This window comes from Chlorocebus sabaeus, chromosome 6, assembly GCF_047675955.1.
Source record: "Chlorocebus sabaeus isolate Y175 chromosome 6, mChlSab1.0.hap1, whole genome shotgun sequence".
NCBI classification, from domain to species: domain Eukaryota; kingdom Metazoa; phylum Chordata; class Mammalia; order Primates; family Cercopithecidae; genus Chlorocebus; species Chlorocebus sabaeus.
The window spans coordinates 22,777,399-22,800,553 of NC_132909.1; the positions used below are offsets into that span (position 1 = coordinate 22,777,399).

Below are 23,155 nucleotides of genomic sequence, written 5' to 3' on the forward strand. Positions count from 1 at the left end.
CTTCCAATAGCGACCGGGAAAGGACCAGAGCAAGCGGCGAAGACTGAAGCCGGGAGGTAGAACTGGCAAGAGCTCTCTCAGTGCTCGAAGGGCAACTCGCGCATGCGCGCTGGCCTTCAGCCAAGTCAAGCGCCATGGCTTCTTTCCTGGGTGCTCAGCGTTTTGCGGCTTACAGTGCGCATCGTTTTCCTGGCTCTGGCACCCAGATCCATACTATTCTGTAAACTAAGGCGGCGATGCCCAAAAATTGGAAGCAATTACTCTAGGATATCAAAAGATTGACGCAAGCCATGAAACCTCCGCGCGGAGAGAGCCGCGCCCAAGGCCGCGGGGAGCCAGCACGTGTGCGCAGCTCCGCCCTCTTTTGGCGAAGCACCTAGGCCTGGCCCCTCCCGCGACCTGTAGCGCAGCGGAGCAAGCGCAGAAGGCTGGGCGGGCTGCGCGTCGCCATGGAGCCCGACGGGACCTACGAACCAGGCTTCGTGGGTATTCGCTTCTGCCAGGAATGGTGAGGCGGAGGGAGCGGGTGATGTTAGAAAGGGGGCGAGGAATGGCTCCAGGACTAACCCCTGGCACGTCCCCCTCCCCACAGTAACAACATGCTGTACCCCAAGGAAGACAAGGAGAACCGCATTCTGCTATACGCGGTGAGCGCTCGGGTCTTCCCCGTCCGGTCCACACAAGTGGCCCCGCCCTGCCCCCTGCCTCTGTGACCGGACTCCCTATTCGTCCCCCGCTGCACCCCAAGTGATCCTGACTCTCCTGCCCATCCCCAAAGACAGTCCTGTCGTCATACCCTCCGGGATCACCCTGCCCTCTCCTCCAAGTCTTATCTGGAATCCCGCCATGACCCCCTTACCCCCACACTCGCCCTCTGGCAGTGCCGGAACTGTGATTACCAGCAGGAGGCCGACAACAGCTGCATCTATGTCAACAAGATCACGCACGAAGTGGAGTGAGTGGCGGGCCCTGAGCTGGGGGCGGGGGTGTTGGCTCTGGAGGCTGGGTCGGAGAGTCATTTTGCACCCCCGCGTGCCTGCAGCGAACTGACCCAGATTATCGCCGACGTGTCCCAGGACCCCACGTTGCCGCGGACCGAGGACCACCCGTGCCAAAAGTGAGCGCTCAGCTGGTACTGGGGAGGTAAAGTGAGGCTCGTTCTCACTGGGCGAAGGGAGGAGGGAAGGTTGCCAAGCTTCCAGTGACCGAGCTCCCACCCCCTCAGGTGTGGCCATAAGGAGGCTGTGTTCTTCCAGTCACACAGTGCCCGGGCCGAGGTAAGTGGCACGAGGGCTTCTTAAGTATCTGGGGCTTGTTTGGTCCTTCCCGGGGGCGGGGATATCTATATGGGTGACCCAGCGCTTCTTGGAATTCTGGGCCGGACCCTTACGTATTGGTGAAGTTCTTTTGCCTGTTCTTTTGGGGTGAGGCGCTGCTGGGTCCAAACCCTTCCTAACCATGCATCATTTATGCCAGGACGCCATGCGCCTGTACTACGTGTGCACAGCCCCACACTGTGGCCACCGCTGGACCGAGTGACCTTCCCTCTCCCCCGAGTGTAATAAACACCAGATTCCATGCGTGAGTTTCCTGTGTTTATTTGCCTCGTGGGGAGGACGCTGGCACACCGTATCAGGCTGCGCGGTGCAGGGCGCGGTGCTGTGCATAGGTGTCTGGCCGGGAGCTGGTGAAGCCGCAGTCCTCGCACACATGCAGCTTCTCACGACGCTCGCGGTAAGCGTAGCTGGCCGGCTGCCCGTGCACCTTAGCAAGGTGAGCTTCCAGGGAGCAGCGCTGCGTAAACGCCTTCCCGCAAGCACTACAGCGGAAGGGCCGGATCCCTGCACAGATGGGCGCAGAGGGGAGGGCTGGACAGAGAGGGCAATGGGCTCTGGACTAAAGCGCCCCTACCCTGCTTTCCAGCCTTGAGCATTTGCGGTCCCTATTCCAAACTCTTCAGACTCTTCCACCCATGACGCACCATCTGCTACCCTCACCCCGTGCAGACATGGGCCAGACACCTTTGTCCCCACCCTCCCTCACCAGGATGCTCTGTCCCCTGGGGGATGGAGAGGGAGGCCTTCCCTTGCCCTTCGATCTGGAGCCTGAATCGTATAACCGGCATCCGTCTGCACTCTGCATCCCTTAACAGGCCCCTATTTTCCTGCCACCTTACACCCACCCACTGGGGTCCGAAAGACATCATGTCTCGATTCCCCATACCCCACATACACAAACCCCGGACTCTCCACAGCCCAGCACCTCTCTCCATTTCCTTCCATCCCCACCTGGGGCCCAGCAACTTTTCCCTGTCCCTGCCACTGCTCACCAGTGTGAGTCCTCATGTGGCGCTTGAGATCGAAAGCGTCATGAAAGCCCTTGCCACAACAGCGGCACAGGTGGCGGCGCACGGGGCTGTGGCACTTGAGGTGCCTTGTCAGCATGCGCTGCAGAGGGAAGGCCTTAGGGCAGAGCGGGCAGCCCAGTGTCCCTGGGCCCCTGGGAGCAGAGGTCAGGTTGTCCTGTGTGGGCTGCTGGAGGGATGCAAGAGTTATTAGCCCCTCTGGCTGGACCCCACCCACCCTTTGTTACTCTGCAAATGAGTATTTACAGAGTGCCCGGAGCCACCACGGAAGATTAGGAAGGCAGGTGGGAGACAGTGATTAGTGTGTGTACCTGTCACTCTCCAGGGCCTTCCCTCACTATCCCATGGCCCTTACTTTCTCTATGCCAATCCCATCTTCTGATGTGACATACCCTTTTTTTTTTCTTTCTTTTTTTAAAGACAGAGTCTTGCTGTGTCTCCCAGGCTGGAGTGCAGTGGTACGATCTCAGCTCACTGCAACCTCTGCCTTCCGGGTTCAAGCGATTCTGGTGCTTCAGTCTCCCCATGATTACACGATTACACGATTATAGTTATGCACCACCATGCCCAGTTAATTTTTGTATTTTTTGTGGAGTTGGGGTTTCACCATGTTGACCGGGCTGGTCTCGAATTCCTGACCTCAAGCAATCCACCTGCCTTGGCCTCGCAAAGTGCTGGGATTACAGGCGTGAGCCACTATGCCCGGTCTACTTTTCTAATTTTACTGGGGTTTTTTTTGTTTGTTTTTGAGATGGAGTCTCGGTCTGTTTCCCAGGCTGGAGTGCAGTGGTGCAATCTCAGCTCACTGCAACCTCTGCCTCCTAGGTTCAATTGATTCTCCTGCCTCAGCCTTCTGAGAAGCTGGGATTACAGGCGTGTGCCACCATGCCTGGCTTTTTTTTTTTTTTTTCTTTAGACAGAATCTCACTCTGTTACCCAGGCTGGAGTGCAGTGGTGTAATCTCAGTTCACTACAACCGCTGCCTCCCAGGTTCAAGCGATTCTCCTGCCTCAATCTCCCAAGTAGCTGGGATTACAGGGACGTGCCACCATGTCTGGCTAATTTTTGTAATTTTAGTAGAGATGAGGTTTCAACCTGTTGGCCAGGCTGGTCTCGAACTCATGACCTCAGGTGATCCACCCGCTTTGGCCTCCCAAAGTGCTGGAATTACAGGCTGGCTAATTTTATTGTCTATACTTGCAGCCCCCAACCAGAATATAAGCTCCTTAAAATTGTGGATTTTTGTCTTATTCCCGCTGAATATAACGGCCCATCCCTAGAACAGTGCCTGGCTTTCATGAACATACTACATTCCAACTGGCGCTTTTCTTCTTCCAGTGCATGCACAGCTGAAATAGCCCTTATCTCCCATCGCACTCCTGTTGTCCCATGTTCTGACATAAAGCGGTTCATCCACATGTGGGGCTGAATCTTGTTCTGCCCCGCTGGACAGAGAGATCCCTGTGGCTGCCGGCCCTGATGCCTGGGGTGGGACCTAACGGTAGAGAGCTCACTACTAGGAAAGGAGAGGCATTCCCAACAGAGAGAAGTAGGGGCAGACAGGTCCGGAGGCTGGAGGGCGTGTGCAGATGGGCCTGGGGAGCAAGGGACTGTCAGCTTCATTAAGGCTGAGAGCAGGCAGGAGCGAAACAGCTGATTTTGCTGGCCAGCTACACACTCACCGCTGTCCATGGATCCCTGACACTGGACGACTGTTGTGCTGGTGGCCTTCTCAGGCTGCTGCAGTCTGAGGAGAGAAGCCAGATGGTGACGCTTTGCGTCTCTCCTGCCCCTTACCTCCAGGCATGGTGAGGGGCCCACCTGGGATATAGGCATCTCCCCGGAGCTGGTCAGGCAGGTGGCTCCAGTTGGGAGGCTGTGGACGCCGACTCCTGACCAGGAAGGCGCGGGGCATGCCCTCCGGAAGGCTCTCCACACACAGGGGCTGCCTCCACCTGCTGTCAGACCTCAGCCCCAGGATGACTATCCCTGGTGGGAAAGGAGGGGAAGCCTCTGAGGAACCTCATTCTCTTCATGCAAATTTCCTGACTGTCCCTGGGAGTGGACTAAGCTGGCTCGGGTTACCCCTGCCCAGGGACCTGCCCATCTTCTCCCAGGTTTTGGAGGTAACTGTCCAGCTTCCAGGGGTGGACAAGCACTAGGACCACCAAGCAGGGCCAGGCAAGGGGAGATGGGCCTGGGGAGCTTTTGGGCATAGGAAGAGGGAACAAGGCTCCAGGGGGGTTGGGTGTCTCCCAGGGGTTGAGGGTCTGTTTGCCAGGCAAATCAGTCACCAGGGGACATCCAGCAGCCTGCCTGGTTATTCAAATCACAGCAGCTGTCTGAGGACACTGAAGGGCCCCTCTGCTGTGATTGCCCTGCTCTGTAGGGTGCAGGGAGGACAGCAGATCTGGATAAATCAGGGCAAAATGAGGATCCAGGCTGTGCATCCTCAGGCAGGATGCCCCACCTCTCTGATCTTCAGATTCCCAGGGCTAACATTCAGCCAGAAGCACTGTTCAGGTGTAGCAGGCACTAAAATACTAATTTGTTAATAATCTAGACCCTAGTGACTGCCTGGGACAACACTCTCCCTCCCTCCCACAGTCTGGAAAGTAAAAGGGGGTCTCTCTTTTTTTGTTTTTGAGATGGAGTTTCACTCTTGTCACCCAGGCTGGAGTGCAGTGTGGCACCATCTTGGCTCACTGGAACCTCCACCTCCCGGGTTCAAACGATTCTCCTGCCTCAGCCTCCCAAGTAACTGGGACTACAGGCATGCACCACCACGCCTGGCTAATTTTTGTATTTTTGGTAGAGACAGAGTTTCACCATGTTGGCCAGGCTGGTCCTGAACTCCTGACCTCAAGTGATCCTCCTGCCTCAGCCTCCCAAAGTGCTGGGATTACAGGCATGAGTCACTGCACCTGGCCCAAAGGGGGTCTCTTGACACAGCCAGGGGCTCCCAGGACCCTACCCCGGCACACTGGCCAAGCTCTGTTCTACATTTGATTCTTAGCCAAAAGGCCAAGAAGCAATCTAAGCTCTGTCTTTTAAATTTTTTTTTTTTTTTTTTTTTTTTTTGAGACGGAGTCTTGCTCTGTCACCCAGGCTGGAGTGCAGTGGCCGGATCTCAGCTCACTGCAAGCTCCGCCTCCCGGGTTCACACCATTCTCCTGCCTCAGCCTCCCGAGTAGCTGGGACGACAGGCGCCCGCCACCTCGCCTGGCTAGTTTTTTTTTTTGTATTTTTTAGTAGAGACGGGGTTTCACCGTGTTAGCCAGGATGGTCTCGATCTCCTGACCTCGTGATCCGCCCGTCTCGGCCTCCCAAAGTGCTGGGATTACAGGCTTGAGCCACCGCGCCCGGCCCTGTCTTTTAAATTTTAATTTTTGTTTTCGAGGCGGAGTCTCGCTCTGTTGCCCAGGCTGGAGTGCAGTGGTGTGATCTCCACTCACTGCAGCCTCTGCCTCCTGGGTTCAAGTGATTTCTGCTGCCTCAGCCTCCCAAGTAGTTGGGACTACAGGTGTGCACCACCTGCCCAGCTAATTTTTTTATTTTTAGTAGAGACGGGGTTTAACCATGTTGGCCAGGCTGGTCTCAAACTCCTGACCTCGAGTGATCCACCTGCCTCAGCCTCCCAAAGTGCTGGGATTACAGGCATGAGCCGCCACACCTGGCCAACTCAACAATTTTCTAAGCTCCAGACCTAGCTTATTGAAAATGATCACATAAGTCCATGAAGGAGGCACGCCAGTGTCAGCCCAGAATGACCAAGACAGTGAGAGGCAAGTGAGGCAGGGACCCAGCCATGACGGGGTAAAGAGGGGTACCGGGGGACCCGGACAGGCTCCTGATCCAGCCTACCGGAGCAGGGATGGCTTCCTGGATAAGCCCTGAAAGGTTTCAGGTGAAAGGGAGGGTGTTCTAGTCAGAAGGGGACATCTGTACAAGACTTGCTGGTGAGAGTGTTTCTTCATTTCTTCCCATTGCCCGAGAGTCGGTTGTGCCAATTCATTTGGGGAAGCCAGGGTGGCAGTGCTGAGGGTCTGCTGGCCACTCATTGCCACTTGCTCTCTGGAGAACCCAGAGCAAGTGACTTCTTATTGGGCCTTGGTTTCTTCATCTGGAAAATGAGACTAAGGAGTCCCCTCTTCCTGGTTTGTATTGAAGATCCAGGTAGCTCACATGGAGACAATGCTTAGCATGGGGCCTGCCATGTGGCAGACATATAAGCAGTGCTTGGTTAGGAAGGCTTTTTTTTTTTTTTTTTTTTTTTTGAGACAGGGCCTTGCTTTGTCACCCAGGCTGGAGTGCAGTGGAGTGAACACAGCTCACTGCAGCCTCGAGCTCCTGGGCTCAAGTGATCCTGCCACATCAACCTCCCAAGTAGCTGGGACTACAGGCATGCATCACCACACCTAGCTAATTTTAAAATTTTTTGTAGAGGCAGAGTCTTGCTGTGTTGCCTAGCACTGGTCTCAAAATCCTGAGCTCAAACTGTCTGCCTGCCTTGGCCTCCCAAAGTGTTGGGATTACAGGAGTGAGCCACCGCATCCCGCTGAGGAACCCCTCCTATGGGCAAGCATCCAGGCCTCAGTTGGGTCATCTGCAAAATGGGGTTTCAGGTGGTGTCTCCATTTTGCAATTGTTGGCTTTCCTGCAGCCCTGACTGGGATGCCTGGCACAGGCCTGAGAGCTCAGGACCCAGGAACTGTCCTGATGGTATTGCTATGGGGAGGCCAAGGGTAGATGTGGGGGTACAAGCAGGGGGAGAGTTGCAGTGAAAGATGAACTGTTTTCCTTCCAGGGACCCAGTTCTCCAGGAACCCTCTCAGTCCTGTTCTGCCCTGCTCCGTGGCCTAGGAGGTGGACTGGGAGGCGGGGTCACCTGGGCTTCTATGCAGTCTGGCTTCCAGTAGGATTTGGACAATGGGGTGCCCTGCAGGGGGTGAGTAAGGTCAGGGTGTTGATTCTCACTCCCTCCTGTGTGGGAGTCAGGGCCACAGTTCCCTCAGCACTACCCTCTCCCTGGGATTTGCCCTTTTGGGTTCTTGTTCCTTCTGTTTGTACCTTGTGGTCTGGGGGTGGTAACAGTTCCCGTGGTGCCAGTCCTGGGGTTCTGCACCAGTCCCGGTGGTTTCCCAGTCCCTGCTGCTCCTTTGCAAACGATCCCTTGGTTAAACTCTTTGGAATATCCCATCTAAGCATGCTGTCATCTTCCTGCTGGGACCCTGTCAACTCCCAAACCGCAGGCACACACACTCCACCACCGGCAATGGCTTCTTAACCAGGTGGTTTGTCCGAGGAGAAAGTATGGTCCTTCCAGGACAGAGGCTGGCATTTGGAAGAGGGAAGTGGCAGACATGCTGGATCCTCTCTGATTACCAGCCCACTTGCCTTTCTTGCTGAGAGAACCTCTTTGTTTGAGCCGCAACATGCCCAGGACAGGAGAGATGGTCCAAGCACATCAAAGCAATCTCCATTCCTGTTGCCTGGGACGCATCTGACCCCAGATGAAGACTCCCAGGAGACCCCTGGGAGAGATCTGCATTTCTTTTCTGCTGCCCTAGAGGGCGCCCTGCTCTGTGCCTTTGCTCCTGGTTGGACCAGGCCACCCAGCAGCTGGGACCAATAACTTGGGCCTCTGACCCTCATGGAATTACCCTTCCTTCCAATCTGTATCATAGTAGAGCCTTCCGCTCCAAGGAGTAAACGTCTGGAGCCCAAGCTGGAGGGACGTTGGTTACTCTTGATGTCATTGTGCACCTGGCCTCTTCCTCTCCTGCTGTCACCCTCTGTGAGCCCCCTGCACTCCACCTCTAACCTCAGTCTCCCCATAGCAGTACTATCGGGACAGCTCCTAGGTCCTGCGCTTCCAGGCCTGTGCCAGGCCCCCGAGTCAGGGCTGCAGGAAAGCCAACAATTGCAAAATGGAGACACCACCTGAGGGTGTGCTGCTTGGTGCCACAGCAGCCGTGTTGCAACCATGAGGCCATAAGCTGGAGACTGAAGCTTGCTCACAGAGGATGATAGAGCAGGAGAGGAAGAGGCCAGGTGCATGATGACATCAAGGGTAACCAACATCCCTCCATCTTGGGCCCTGAAAGCCAGGCGTTTACTCCTTGGAGCGGAAGGCTTTACTATGATACAGGTTGGAAGGAAGGGTGATTCCATGAGCGACAGAGGCCCGAGGTGGTCTCCTGGGTGTCTGGGGTGTAGGGGGCTGGACACCAAGCTTTGCCCAGGGATGTTGGGCAAGGTTTTGGGCAATGGTGGCCGAACTAGGCAGGTGGGCCTGGGCCTAGGCAGGTGGTCCAAGTTCTGGACCACCTGGACTCCCTGAGGCAAGGAGTCGTGAGAAATAAACAACACTGGACATTCCCCCAAACATTAAGAGCAGAGATTTAGAAACAAACCCCAAAAAACAAAACACTGTTCTGGATGTTTCTTGGACTTAAATGTCATGAAGCAACAAGGCCCTGCCTGGTGGGGCCCTGCTCCTCCTCACACCTCATCTCCTGCCCTCCCATTGCTCACTCCATTCGAGCTGTCCTGGCTTTGCCCCTCTTCCTTCCACACAGATCACGTGTGGCTGTCCCTGGGCCCGTGCACTGGCTGTGCTGTCAGCCTGGACATGTTCCTGATATGTCCTCTATCAAGCTTCAGCCCAAATGTCACCTCGGAAAGGCCTTCCCTGACCCTTCACCAGCAATGGATCTCCCCAGCCTACCTAGAATTACGCAGAGCTCTAATTCCTGCATCTGTTTCCCTGTATAGAAGGTAGGTGGCCATGAAGGCAGGTGAAACGCCTGATGTTCCTTCCATTACAGTGCCCGGCACCTGGGTGCGAACTGGCAGGATTTTTTTTTGAGACTTGCTCTGTCACCCAGGCTGGAGTATAATGATGGCGTGATCTCAGCTCACTGCAACCTCTGCCTCCTGGGTTCGAGCGATTCTCCTGCCTCAACCTCCTGAGTAGCTGGGACTACACGTGTGCACCACCACACCCCAGCTAATTTTTGTATTTTTGGGGTTTCGCCACATTGGCCAGACTGATCTCGAACTCCTGACCTCAGATCCGCCCATGTTGGCCTCCCAAAGTGTTCGGATTACAGGCATAAGCGACTGCGCCCGGCAGAATGTTTTGAACTGCAAGATTGGTCCTGATGTGTGTCATGTCATGGAAACAGAGAACCATGTCCTCGTGTTGAAGGGTCCAGCTCTGCCACCAGGCAAATTTAGGTGAGTCTCAGCTGTGTGAGCCTGGCCGAGCAGGGAAGTGCTCAGAGCATGGTGGGGGAGTGGGGTTTAGGCAAGCCCCTGCTGGCTTCCTTCCTATAGTGACTTGGGACATTGGGAATGTCTGTGTTTATAAGAGTGGCTTTGTTTTTTTTTTTTTGAGATGTAGTTTTGCTCGTCACCCAGGCTGCAGTACAATGGTGCAATTCTGGCTCACTGCAACCCCCGCCTCCCAGGTTTAAGCAATTCTCCTTGACTCAGCCACCCAAGTAGCCAGGATTACAGGCGCCCGCCACCACACCTGACTAATTTTTGTATTTTTAGTAGAGACGGGGTTTCACCATGTTGGCCAGGCTGGTCTAGAACTCATGACCTCGGGTGATCCACCCACCTCGGCTTCCCAAAGTGCTGGGATTACAGGCGTGAGCCACCACACACAGCCAAGAGTGGCTTTTTTAGCAGACACTCCATGTGGTCAGATGCCTGCTGCCTGGGGTAGCTGGTAACAGTGCCAGGAGCTCATGGAATGTAGAACTCCTGAAGGGGAAGCAGTTATCGGTCCCAGCTGCTGGTGGCCTGGGCCTGCTGCCAGATCATACAGTGGGCAAGCCTGCCTGGGTTTCTTGTTTTACTCTGTTTTGTTTAGAGACGGGGTTTTGGCCAGGTGCAGTGGCTCACACCTGTAATCCCAGCACTTTGGGAGGCCGAGGTGGGTATATCGCCCAAGGTCAGGAGTTCGAGACCAGTCTGGCCAACATGGCAAAACCCCATCTCTACTAAAAATACAAAAATCAGCTGGGTATGGTGGTGGGCGCCTGTAATCCCAGCTACTTGGGAGGCTGAGGCAGGAGAATCGCTTGAACCTGGGAGGCAGAGTTTGCAGTGAGCCGAGATCACACCACTGCACTCAAGCCTGGGTGACAGAGCAAGATTCCATCTCAAAAACAAAAATAAATAAAGAAATGGGGTTTCACCAAGTTTCCCAGGCTGGTCTCAAACTCCTGGCCTCAAGCGATCCTCCCACCTCAGCCTCCTGAGTAGCCAGGATTGTAAGTGCAGGCCACCATACCCAGCTTGGGCAAGCCTGTTCATGGGTCCTCAGTTTCCCCTGTTGCAGATGGGGACACCACCACCCTGGACCTTGTGGGATCTACTGTGGCCTTGGCCCAGAGGCCCCGAGCTGTGATGTGGTAAAGCATGGGCTGCTGGGCAAGGTAGGCATATGGTGATCACAGCAGCCCCAGTGAGTTCTCAGGCACTGGCAGGGGGCAGGTAAGAGGGAGGGGCTGGCTCCTCCCTGGGGCACAACTGGGCCCCACTGGGTAAGCACCCCACACTGGTCTGCGGCAGCTCTGTGGGCAGTGTGGGAGGACTGGCCCTGATCATGGCTGCAGTTCCTGAACTTCTTAGGAATGCTGGTCCCATGCTCTCCACTGACAGACACAAGTCCTCTGGGCATCACCCTCTACCCTCTCTCCCTGCTTCCACCTGAAGAGGGCTTTGTGGATAGGCCCAAATAGACACCAGGAACCATTCCTCCAAGCTGTCAGTTTATTCGCTTAAAATACCTAAGTCCTTAGAAGCAGCAGGGCTGCGGTGGAGGGGCTGCACCCTCAGTGTCCCCGTGCCTTCCTCCGCACAGCCTGCACCAGCAGCTCCGAGTAGTGTTCCAGCAGGGCCTGCAGGTCTGGGCTGGCCAGAGGGCACAGCGTCGGTGGGGAGGGGGGTCCTGGGCTGGGCAGGGTCTGGGCTGGGGCCACACTGGTCCCCACCAAGCATTCGGCCTCCAGCTGACTGTGGATCCACAGGAAAGTGGAGACCAGCTCAGTCCGTGCCTGCTGCTGCCTGGTGTCCACCTGGCCACTGGAGATCACCTGCAAGGGATGCCAGCCTTGTCAGCGGCCAACAAGGCCAGGCGGTCCCAAGAGACCCCTCAACCGTTTCCCGACTCTGGGGTTTGGCTCACCACACGGTAAAGGTCGAGGGCTTCTTGGAAAGTGGTCTGCAGCCTGTGCAAGATGTTCCCCACCCTGTTCAGCTCAAGGGGGGACGGGGGCAGAGCTTCAGCCGGCACCCAGGGCTCACTCCAGCAGGCAGGGCTGCCCTGGAATAGACCGAGTGCACCTGAGGTAGAGAGGAGGCAATGAGCAAGACGAGCTGCATTCCATTGGTGTGAGCTGCCAGGATGGCTGGGTGGACTCCATGCTGTCCTTCTGTCTGGAACTCTTCTCTGGGTCCCCAAGGCTCCCTCCCCTTCCCTCCCACAGGTCTCTGCTCCAATGCAGCCTCCTCCCTGAAGCCTCTTCTCATCCTCTGGTTTGTAATCCAACCCGTCCCCACCCTGCACTCCCTCGCCCTCCTCTGTCCCTCCTGAGCATGTGTCACTTCGTGATACATATGACGGGTTCCGTAAAGGTTCAGTCTGGGCATTGCCCTCAATGAAGATGTCAATTCTGTGTTTTGTCTACCACCATGTCCCATGTCCCAGGGTCTAGCACAAAGCCCAACATGTAATGCTTATTAAATATTTAAGTTAGTGAATGAATGAATGAATGGCACAGTTCCTGTGGGCAGGTCAAGTGTCCATTTTTGAAGCTGAGCCAACTAGCACACAGGATGAACTTAGGGGACAGTCCTTGCTCCAGGGCTGTACTCACCAGAGGTGGGCTCCAGGAGGGAGGCAGTGCCGCCAGGGACGCCAGTCCCGGCCTCTGGAAGCTGGGGGCTACTGGGGTGGGCAGGAAGGCCAGGGGACTCAGGAGCTGGGAGACTTGGGCGAAAGGCAGAGCCATGGAGCCTCAGGGTGCTCTCGTCCACGGGGCTAGGGGCTGGGAAGCTCACTGCTGGGATGGTGACGCCAGGCTGGGCATCCACGGGGGGCAGCAGGAGCCCGTTACAGACACTTGACAGGGTCAGTCTCAGGTTGGCCCGGGCCTCGTGGTTGCCCCAGGAATGCAGGGCAGGCTCTTGGCCCTCGCTGCCCAAATTGGGTGTTGCTGCAGCGGTGATGGCCTGAAGCTCCTGGCCCAGAGAGGCCAGCTCCCCAACAGACGATGGCCTACGGAGGGGCTGGGCCAGCGTGGCCACGATAGGGCCCTCGCTGTCACCAACGGAGATGCTGCGTGATATCCTGGCATGGGAGCTGGCAGTGGCCTCCATGTAGGAACAGGTGGAGGGGGTGTGGACACCCTGAGCCAGGCCTGGGGTGGACGCAGATGTGGGCGTTGGGAGCTTCCTGTCCGTGGGCAGCACGGAGGAGGCAGGGACACAGGATGCCAGGCTTGTAAGGCAGGGGGCTGTAACGCAAGCAGATGGCACTGACTCCCCCACACAGAGCTGACGGCTAGGGCCCCCCTGGCCCCACAGCTCGGCTGGACATCCAGCCACTTGCAGAGAAACCCAGGGTTGTCCGTCTGGGAGTGGGGCACTCACGTGGTGGGTGCCAGGCCTCCAGGGTCTCTTCAGCCTTCCCTGCAGTGAGGACCTGCAGGCACAGCTCTGAGGTGAGGACAAGACCTCGGGGTTCCCAGCCCCGTGCCCTGAGGGAGGTGGCTCTAACACTCACGTGGATCCTGTCTGGGGAGGCATAGCCAGTATCTGCTCTGGGCTGGCTTCCAACTTGGTCCATGGGCTTGACCTCTGGAGACTTCATGAGGTGCTGGGTTGCCCGGGGAGGGAGGGTGTGGGTGAACCTGTAGGAAGGAGAGCAGGGGGAATGATTCTCATTCAGCCTGCTCCAGGGCAGTCAAGGAGCCAGAGGGTGGGCTGTGCTTGGCCAACTTCTACCTGGATGCCTTCTGGAGGCTTGAGAGGAACTGCGTGGAGATGCTCAGGCGTGGGTTGAAGAAGTACTCCTCAGCTTCAGAGGCCTCCACGTCTCCCAGAGCTGCGGGGAAGAGCTCTAGGGGAACATCCCAAGGTGACCCTCATAACCCTTCCCACCAAGCAGCCCCAGCCCCAGGCCGGCCAACAGCCCAGCGGGGCAATCCCCAGAAACCCTTACGTGCAGACACAGGGTACAAGCAGGGGCAGTGGGCGAGGAGGCATCGTGAGGCTTAGGTCAAGAGTGAAGCAGCAGGCCGGGCACAGTGGCTCACAACTATAATCCCAGCACTTTGGGAGGCCAAGGCGGGTGGGTCACCTGAGGCCAGGAGTTCGAGACCAGTCTGGCCAACATGGTGAAACCTCGTCTCTACTAAAAATACAAAAAATCAGCAAGGCTTGGTGGTGTGCACCTGTAATCCCAGCTACTCGGGAGGCTGAGGCAGGAGAATCGCTTGAACTGGGGAGTTGGAGGTTGCAGTGAGCCGAGATTGCGCCACTGCACTCCAGCCTGGGCAACAGAGTGAGACTCCGTCTCAAAAAAAAAAAAAAAGGAGCAGGTGTTCTCCACTCACCCTCCTGGCCCTGCTGGGGAGCCGACTCCAGGGACACCAATGCTGTGCCCAGGCTGCACAGACGGCCTTGGCAGGTGCGGGTGAGGCAGGGTCCTACCTCTGCAGGGGGACTCAGTCAGTGTCTCGAAATGGTGGCGGAGGAACTTCTCCTGCTCTGGAGTCTGGGGTAGGGAGCTGCTGGGGACGCTGGGTCCCTCGGGCAGGGACAGCTCATCTTCTGTGGGACCTGCGCATCCTGACAGGGAAGGAGGGGAGGGACAAGAGGAGCCAACACCATGAGTCACAGCAGACGCCACCTGAAATGGAGAAAGCAGGCCCCACCCATCCCTGCCCTGTTGCCTGCAGGCTGAGCAGCAGGGATCCCCATCTTCCAGGTTCAGTGGGCTCCAAGTGCAGGGCCTGTGCTTAAACACTGTGACTGGCCCTAAGCCAGGCCCGAGCAGCGAGTCCCCTGTGTGTCTGGCCTCTGCTTACCTGGGAAATGGGGCAGCAACGTGGCAAACCGAGGGGCGGGGTCAGGAGGCGGAGCTGGGGAGTGGACCGCCGCAAAGCTGCACTCCAAGTCGGCCTCTGATTCCCCTGAGTCTGAAGGAGAGAGTTGGGGTCAGGAGCCCACAGCCTGACCATTCAGGTGAGCCAGGGCCAGGGCTATGCTTTCCTGGGCTCAGTTTCCCCATCTGGAGGAGGGATGATAAGAGCACCCACCCACCATTTTATGAATGAGGGAAGTTCCACATCAAGGAGGTGGCAGAGCTGGGCTCTCAGCTGTAGGCAGCTGGGCCCAGAATCCTCAGGCAGCAGCAGGGACCACATGTGTCTTCCTCGACAGACTCTGAGCTTCAGTACTGGGTCAAAGTCACCATCGGTGCCCAGAAAGGGGCCTGGCTGAACGCACAGACTGTCACAGGGTCCCTGCCTTTCCTGCACTCACCCTCAGGCGGGCTCTGGTCCTTTGGGCTGTTGGAGGACACCCTGAGGTAGGAGTCGCCCTGCTGGTCTCCAGGCCTGGCCTCCGCCTCCTTCCCACAATACTGGCTGCAGTGCCAGTGGGGGCAGAGAGGGAACAAGGACTTCAGCTGGAGACTCAATAGCCAGCCCCACCTGGAGCCCCTAGGCACCCGTACCCGCTGCTCCTGCAGGAGCACTGCCTCAGCCTCCCTGCCTCCTCCAAATGTCCCCTCCTTCCCCCAGGTCAGGCCCTCCTGTACCCCACCTGAAACCAAGGAACTAAGGCTGGGCTCCTGCCCCATCCAGGCCACAACTGTCCCCACTCCCACAAGCCCACTGGGAAGGCAAAGAACAGTTCCTCCAGGGTGCAGCTATCAGCTGGGGCTTCCTCCAACTAAAGCTCCCTTGGTAGAAAGGACACCCACCTGTCTGTCCCTGTGACTGTCACTTCTGCCTCCAGAGAGTAGAGGATGAGCTCACTGGCCTCAGATGATTCCCTCTGTTGGGGGAGGAAGGAGGGGTGCCCACAGCCAGCTTCCTGAGGACTCTCTGACTATGGGGAAGACAGCACAGCCATTCTGAAGCAGCCATGGCTGGGGCCACTGTTACGCCAGGAACCATGGCTGGCTGCTGGAGGCTGTGACCCAGGGCCTGTGCCACGCACTCTGCTCACACCCAGCTTGTCCTGGGCTGCCCCTGCATTATCAGTCCCTTTATAGATGAGGAAGAGGTGTGGCACCAAAAATAGGAGGTCCAATCCTCTACATGTCTATTTATATGAAGTTCAATAATAGGAAACCCAGTCCCTGGTTAGAGGTCAGAATACTGGTTATCCTGGTGCAGGGACCTGACTGGGAGGGGCAGAAACCTTCTAGGAGGTAGAATACACTCCAGATTTTACCCAGGGTACTGGACACATATGAATTACACAGATAGTTCATCAACCTGTATACCTAAAATCTGTGCATGTTACTGGATGTATATTATACCCCAATAAAGATGACAAATTATAGGATAGGATAAAAAGGAATTTTGTTTGGAAAATAGTAGAGTAAGAGCTAAAGTTGCACAGGTACCTCTAAGAGCCTAGGCCCTATGCTTAAGCATGGATTCCTGTAAAAGCCCTCTGGGGCAGAAGAGATTGTTATTACCATTTAAAAGTGTTTTTTTTTTTTTTTTTAAAGAAAAGAAAAAAAAATTTTTTTAAAATATTTTTGTAGAGGTGGGATTTTGCTATGTTGCCCAGGCTGGCCTTGAACTCAAGTGATCGTTAAGTAATCCTCCTGCCTTGGCCTCCCCAAATGCTGGGATTAGAGGTGTTAGTCACTGCCCCTGGCCCCATTATGACTACTTTTTAGATGACTGAAGCCCAGAGAGATAAGCCTCTTACTCAAGGTCACACAACAGGAATGTGTAGGGTCAGGGCTCCATCTACCCAAATGTCCCCAACTTGGGTACAAGCCTGCTCTAGCATCCAAGCTCTTAACCCCCAAGTGACTCACTTTCCAACAACTCCCTGTCTGCCCTGGGAAGTCTTGCTGTGCAACACTCCTGGGGCTCACCCTCCTACCCTTCACCACCTCATGTAATCCTCCCTGCCCCCAAGGAGTGGGAGTCAGCCTGAGGCGCCAGGCCCTGGGGCCGTCACAGTGCCAGGGCTATAGATCAGGCTGGGGTAGAAGTGCGTACCTCACTCAGCAGGCTGGCCAGGCTCTGTGGCTCCAGTGAATCCAGAATGGAGTTCTCCAGACTCTCAGGCTTCATGGGGGTAAAGTAGCAATCCAGGTCCTGGGCATCCAGGATGGTCTTGAGGGGCTCTTGGCCAGCCCGCTCTGCCCAACGGCCGTGGGGCTGGTAGCTGCGCTTAGCATGGAAGGCCGAGCCATCTGCCACATCATCGTCCCCTAGCTTGAAGGATATGGGACACTCAGGAACCTGGCTGAGTGCTCACTCACTGCAGGGAGCGCCACAGACATTTCACACAGCCCATCCGGGCTCCTGGCTTTCAATATCATTCAGAAACAACTTCCAGGTACGTATCTCCAGCATGAACCTCTCTCTCTCTCTCTCTTTTTTTTTTTTTTTTTTGTTGTTGTTGTTTTTGAGATGAAGTCTTGCTCTGTCTCCTAGGCTGGAGTGCAGTGGTGTGACCTTGGCTCACTGCAACCTCCACCTCCCAGTTTCAAGCAATTCTCCTGTCTCAGCCTCCAGAGCAGCTGGGATTACAGGTGCCCACCACCACACCTGGCTAATTTTTGTATTTTTAGTAGAGATGGGGTTTTGCCATTTTGGCCAGGCTGGTCTCAAACTGCTGACCTTAAGTGATCCGCCCTCCTTGGCCCAAAGTGCAGGGATTACAGGCATGAGCCACTGTGCCCAGCCCATTTTGTTGGTTTTTGGTAGAGGTGGACTCTCACTATGTTGCCCAGGCTGGTCTCAAACCCCTGGGCTCAAGCAATCCTGCTTCGGCCTCCCAAAGTGCTGGGAATGCCCAGCTGGGATTCATGAACTTTTCTCTGAAACTTCAGAATTGCACATGCGATTGCTCTACATCTCTGTATGGATGTCTGGTAGGTATTTCAAAGTTAACATGCTGACAACTCAGCTCCTCATTTCCTCCACACAAACCTGCTCCTCCTAAAGTTTCCCTGTTTCAGTTGTTTTTTCCAGTTGTTCAGGCCCCAACCTTGGGATCATCCTTCATTCACCTCTCTTATTCTGTCTCTTATAATCCACATTGTCTTTCTCTTTTCTTTTTCTTTCTTTTCTTTTTTTTTGATACGGAGTCTCACTCTGTCGCTAGGTTGGAGGGCAGTGGCACGACGTCGGTTCACTGCAACCTCTGCCTCCTGGGTTCAAGTGATTCTCCTGCCTCAGCCTCCTGAGAAGTTGGGACTACAGGCACGCACCACCATTACCAGCTAATTTTTGTATTTTTAGTAGAGACCGGGTTTTACCATGTCGGCCAGGATGGTCTCAATCTCTTGACCTCGGATTACACCTGCCTCGGCCTCCCAAAGTGCCGAGATTACAGGCATGAGCGACAGCACTGGCCTCTTTTTTTTTTTTTTTTTTTTTTAAGAGACAAGGTTGGCCGGGCGCGGTGGCTCAAGCCTGTAATCCCAGCACTTTGGGAGGCCGAGACGGGCGGATCACGAGGTCAGGAGATCGAGACCATCTTGGCTAACACGGTGAAACCCCGTCTCTACTAAAAAATACAAAAATCTAGCTGGGCGAGGTGGCGGGCGCCTGTAGTCCCAGCTACTCGGGAGGCTGAGGCAGGAGAATGGCATAAACCCGGGAGGCGGAGCTTGCAGTGAGCTGAGATTCGGCCACTGCACTCCAGCCTGGGCGACAGAGCGAGACTCCATCTCAAAAAAAAAAAAAGAGACAAGGTCTTGCTCTGCTGTCCAAGCTGGAGTGCAGTAGCACAATTGCTGCAGCCTCCAACTCCTGGGCTGAAGCGATCCTCCTGCCTCAGGCCCCTGAGTAGCTGGGACTATGGATGTGCACCACCATGCCTGGCTATTTTTTTTTTTTTTTTGAGATAGAGTCTTGCTCTGTTGCCCAGGCTGGAGTGCAGTGGCACGATCTTGGCTCACTGCAAGCTCCGCCTCCTGGGTTCATGCCATTCTCCTGCCTCAGCCTCCCGAGTAGCTGGGACTATAGGCGCCCACTGCCATGCCCGGCTAATTTTTTGTATTTTTAGTAGAGACAGGGTTTCACCGTATTAGCCAGGATGGTCTCGACCTCCTGACCTCATGATCCGCCCGCCTCAGCCTCCCAAAGTGCTAGGATTACAGGTGTGAGCCACCGTGCCCAGCCATGCCTGGCTATTTTTAATTTTTTTTGTAGAGATGGGGGTCTCATTATGTTGCCTAAGCTGGTCTTGAGCTCCTGGCGTCGTGGCCTTTACACGTATAGGCTGTTATGACTAGAACATTCGTCCCAGTATCTGCCTGTCTCACTTGTTTCAACTCTGATCAAATATCATTTTCCCAATGAGGCCTTTCCTGTTTACTTAAAACTGCCACCCCCCAACACTCCTTATTTTCTCTATTTTTATTTTTTTTATGAGACAAGGTCTTGGCTCTGTTGTCCAGGCTGGAGTGCTGTGGTGCCATCTCAGTTCCCTGCAGCCTCGACTTCCCTGACCCAAGCAATCTTCCCACTTCAGCCTCCTGAGTAGCTGGGACTACAGGTATGCACCACCACGCCTGGCTAATTTTTAAATTTTTTGTAGAGATAGGGTCTCACTATGTTGCTCAGGCTGGTCTTAAACTCCTGGGCTCAAGCGATCTACCTGCTTTGGCCTCCCAAAGTGCTGGGATCACAGGTGTGAACCACCGTGCTGGGCCCCTGTTCTTATTCTCTTTTTTGAGACAGGATCTCACTCTGTTGCCTACGCTGGAGTCCAGTGGTGCCATCTCGGTTCCCTACAGCCTCAACCTCCTGGGCTCAAATGATACTCCCACCTCAGTCTCCTGAGTAGCTGGGACCACAGAGACGCATCATTGCACCTGGCTGACGTATTTTCCTTCTTCTTTTTTTTTTTTTTTGAGACAGAGTCTGGCTCTGTTGCCCAGGCTGGAGTGCAGTGGCCGGATCTCAGCTCACTGCAAGCTCTGCCTCCCGGGTTTACGCCATTCTCCTGCCTCAGCCTCCCGAGTAGCTGGGACTACAGGTGCCCGCCACCTTGCCTGGCTAGTTTTTTGTATGTTTTAGTAGAGACGGGGTTTCACCGGGTTAGCCAGGATGGTCTCGATCTCCTGACCTCGTGATCCGCCCGTCTCGGTCTCCCAAAGTGCTGGGATTACAGGCTTGAGCCACTGCGCCCAGCCTCCTTCTTGATTCTTTTCCCTCCACAGCACTTATCAGCACCCAACATACTACGTCACTTGCTTATTTAATGGGGACACTATTCCTCACCCCCACAGGCAAGTGAGCCTGTGAAGGGAGAGGCTTTTGTTTCCCTTGTTCACTGTTGTGTCCCTGACATCCAGAACAATGCCTGGCACAGGGCACTGATCATGAACAAAGAGCTGTCTCACTGAGCCTGGAAGGATGACAGGGCTTCTCCAGAGAAAAGAGGGACATGGAAAGGAAAAAGGGCTTCCAGAAGGCAGAGCCGGGGAGGCGTTTCCTCTGCCAGCCCCTGAGCAACCCTCTCCCTGAAGACTTACCAGCCGCTTTGCCCACAGTGGCAGCTTGCCGTTGGTTAGCAGGCATCGAGGATCTGGAGAGAGACACACAGAATCCATGAAAAGAGGACAAACATCCTAACAAACAGGCCACATACATAACCGGGCAGTCCCCAAAGAGGCAACACCACAACCCAGAGGTCAGAAGGCTCAACAGCACCGGCTGTCAGGGAAATGCAAACTTAAACCGTGGGACACGATATTTGACTCACAAGACTGACCGAGGTGACAAAGCTTAATACTACCAAAGGACGGCAGGAAAAGTGTGGGGACAATGGAGAGCCTAATGCAATGCAGCGTGGAGCAGTAACCGGGTTTGGAGAACTCTGGGGTTCTCTTTTTTTTTTTCTTGAGACAGAGTCTTGCTCTGTCACCCAGGCTGGAGTGCGGTGGCGCAATCTTGGCTCACTGGAAGCTCCGCCTCCTGGGTTCATGCCATTCTCCTGCCTCAGCCTCCCAAGTAGCTGGGACTACAGGCGCCCACCACCATGCCCGGCTATTTTTTTTTTTTTTTTTTTTTGAGACGGAGTCTTGCTCTGTCGCCCAAGCTGGAGTACAGCGGCATGCTCTCGGCTCACTGCAAGCTCCGCCTCCTGTTCATGCCATTCTCCTGCCTCAGTCTCCCGAGTAGCTAGGACTACAGGCATCTGCCACCACATCTGGCTAATTTTTTGTATTTTCAGTAGAGACGGGGTTTCACCGTGTTAGCCAGGATGGTCTCGATCTCCTGACCTCATGATCCGCCCGCCTTGGCCTCCCAAAGTGCTGGGATTATAGGCGTGAGCCACCACGCCCGGCTGCCCAGCTAATTTTTTTTTTTTTTTTTTTTTTTTTGTATTTTTAGTAGAGATGGGTTTTCACTATGTTAGCCAAGATGGTCTCAATCTCCTGACCTTGTGATCCGCCCACCTCAGCCTCCCAAAGTGCTAGGATTACAGGCATGTGCCATTGCACCTGGCTGGGGTTCTCTTTTAAAATAAAGGCCAGGCATACTGACTCAAGCCTGTAATCCCAGCACTTTGAGAGGTTAAGGTGGGAGGATACTTGAGGCCAGGAGTTCAAGACCAGCCTGGGCAACACAGTGAGACCTTTTCTCTACACACACAATCCCCTGACACACACATATTTAGTTGGGTGTGGTAGCTTGAGCCTGTGGTCCCAGCGACTCCACAGGCTGAGCAGGGAAAATTGCTTGAGCCCAGGAGGTCAAGGCTACAGTGAGCTATGATCGTGCTATTGCACTCCAACCTGGGCAACTAAAAAAGTGAAATAAAATAATAAAACAACTTTATAAAAGTAAAAATAACCCCTGGATCCAGCGGTGCTACTGCTCAGACTCTGTCCTGGAGAAATCCTCACATTTCGAGGAGGCCTAGGAGTAGTCTCCATCTCCATAGCCTCATTAACAGTGATGTGAAATCAAGAAACCTAAATGGCCACCTGCAGGGGAATAACTTAAAATTTCGGAGGCCTCTGCTTTGTATTCACCAATATTCAGGTAGATGAGAGACTTTGCAGAGGAGAAAGATTTCGGACAATATCCGCAACAAAATTCAATTTATTTTTACTTATTCATTTATTTTTTGAGACGGAGTCTTGCTTTGTCACCCAGGCTGGAGTGCAGTGGCACAATCTCAGCTCACTGCAACCTCCACTTCCCAGGTTCAATAATTCTCCTGTCTCAGTTTCCCAAGTAGCTGGGATTACTGGCGCACGCCATCACGCCCAGCTAATTTTTGTATTTTTAGCGGAGACGGGGTTTCACCATATTGGCCAGGCTGGTCTCGAACTCCTGACCTCAGGTGATCCACCTGCCTTGGCCTCCCAGGGTGCTGGGATTACAGGCGTGAGTCACCGCACCCAGCCTCAAATACATCTTTGATGCCTGATCAGGTGGTGTGAGTGGATGAAGCTGACTACAGTCTGCCCTCAGAAGTGATCACATGCTCAGATGTGGACAGCTACAGCAATTGGCTCAGAAGTGGGTACACCAGTCATACCAGGAACATAAGTCACACAACCCTAAGACTCTGCTTGAGCTACTATAGGAAAGAGGTGTTCTATTCTCTATGGAGTTTTATAAGCCTGTAGTCGCTGCGGGTATCTTTTCCCCTAGTAAAGGAAAAGTCTGTCCGTCAGCAAAGCCAACATGAAGAAAAGCAGAGCCAAAAGATACAAAAAAAAATCTTCCTTTTATCATCTGTCTATCTGGATCCAGCCATGTTGAAAGCTAATCCTCTCCAATTTTCAGGCACCAAAAAATTCTCTTCCTGACTTAAGCCTGGTTGCTTTTATACTGAAAAGAGTCTTGACTGATATGGTTATTGAGTTTCTTTCTTTTTCTACAGACAGGGTCTCACTCTATTGTTCAGGCTGGAGTGCAGTGGTGTGATCATAGCTCACTATAACCTAGAATTCCTGGGCTCAAGCAATCTCCTCAGCCTTCCAGGTAGCTGGCAATATAGGTGTGCACCACCAGGCCCAGCTAATTTTTTTCTTTTTGTAGGTACGGGGTCTTGGTATATGCCAGGCTGGTCTCAAACTCCTGGCCTCAAGTGATCCTCCTGCCTCAGCCTCCCATGTAGTTGGGACTACAGATGTGTGCCACTATGCCCGGCTAATTTCTTTTTTTAAATTTTTTTTTGCATAGATGGGCTCTCACTGTGTTACCTAGGCTGGTCTCGATCTCCTGGCCTCAAGTGACCCTCCCATTTCAGCCTCCCAAAGTGCTAAAATTCCAGGCGTGAGCCACCACGCTAAGCCTTGTTACTGAGTGTTATTTATTTTATTTATATTATTATTATTTTTGAGACAGAGTCTTGCTCTGTCACCCAGGCTGGAGTGCAGTGGCACAGTGCCACTGCACAGTGGCTCACTGCAACCTCTGCCTCCCAGGTTCAAGCAGTTTTCCTGTCTCAGCCTCCCTAGTAGCTGTACTACAGTTGCACACGCCACCACGCCTGGCTAATTTTTGTATTTTTAGTTGAGACAGGGTTTCACCATAT

At 54.5% G+C, this 23,155-nt stretch overlaps 3 protein-coding genes across 6 annotated transcripts in view; 1 reads left to right on the top strand and 2 right to left on the bottom strand.

Moving 5' to 3' along the window:
• Positions 1 to 344: 344 nt before the first annotated feature.
• POLR2I (RNA polymerase II subunit I) lies at positions 345 to 1,585 on the top strand. The gene is made up of 6 exons (XM_007996471.3): positions 345 to 508; positions 593 to 647; positions 882 to 955; positions 1,043 to 1,117; positions 1,226 to 1,277; positions 1,477 to 1,585. The coding sequence occupies exons 1-6, from the start codon at positions 450 to 452 to the stop codon at positions 1,537 to 1,539; spliced, it is 378 nt and encodes a 125-aa protein (XP_007994662.1). The 5' UTR covers positions 345 to 449; the 3' UTR covers positions 1,540 to 1,585.
• OVOL3 (ovo like zinc finger 3) lies at positions 1,562 to 4,340 on the bottom strand. The gene is made up of 4 exons (XM_037991588.2): positions 4,187 to 4,340; positions 4,048 to 4,112; positions 2,330 to 2,534; positions 1,562 to 1,841 (listed from the first exon to the last, which is right to left on the bottom strand). Exons 1-4 carry the CDS (start codon positions 4,278 to 4,280, stop codon positions 1,633 to 1,635), a joined length of 573 nt encoding a protein of 190 aa, XP_037847516.1. The 5' UTR covers positions 4,281 to 4,340; the 3' UTR covers positions 1,562 to 1,632.
• Positions 4,341 to 11,041: 6,701 nt separating this feature from the next.
• WDR62 (WD repeat domain 62) overlaps positions 11,042 to 23,155 on the bottom strand; it is a 51,976-nt gene continuing 39,862 nt past the window's right edge. For 2 of the 4 annotated variants that reach the window (XM_073016614.1, XM_037991582.2), the window contains 12 exons: positions 20,133 to 20,185; positions 16,639 to 16,857; positions 15,375 to 15,502; positions 14,933 to 15,036; positions 14,476 to 14,586; positions 14,099 to 14,236; positions 13,391 to 13,505; positions 13,170 to 13,296; positions 13,037 to 13,088; positions 12,262 to 12,900; positions 11,571 to 11,728; positions 11,043 to 11,478 (listed from right to left, as the gene is read on the bottom strand). In XM_073016614.1, the coding sequence (XP_072872715.1) occupies positions 11,218 to 11,478; positions 11,571 to 11,728; positions 12,262 to 12,900; positions 13,037 to 13,088; positions 13,170 to 13,296; positions 13,391 to 13,505; positions 14,099 to 14,236; positions 14,476 to 14,586; positions 14,933 to 15,036; positions 15,375 to 15,502; positions 16,639 to 16,857; positions 20,133 to 20,185 (2,105 nt within the window). In that variant the 3' untranslated portion in view covers positions 11,043 to 11,217. Of the gene's footprint in view, positions 11,479 to 11,570; positions 11,729 to 12,261; positions 12,901 to 13,036; positions 13,089 to 13,169; positions 13,297 to 13,390; positions 13,506 to 14,001; positions 14,237 to 14,475; positions 14,587 to 14,932; positions 15,037 to 15,374; positions 15,503 to 16,638; positions 16,858 to 20,132; positions 20,186 to 23,155 lie in introns of all 4 variants that reach the window. The other 2 variants (XR_005238298.2, XM_037991583.2) reach the window with 2 other exon arrangements.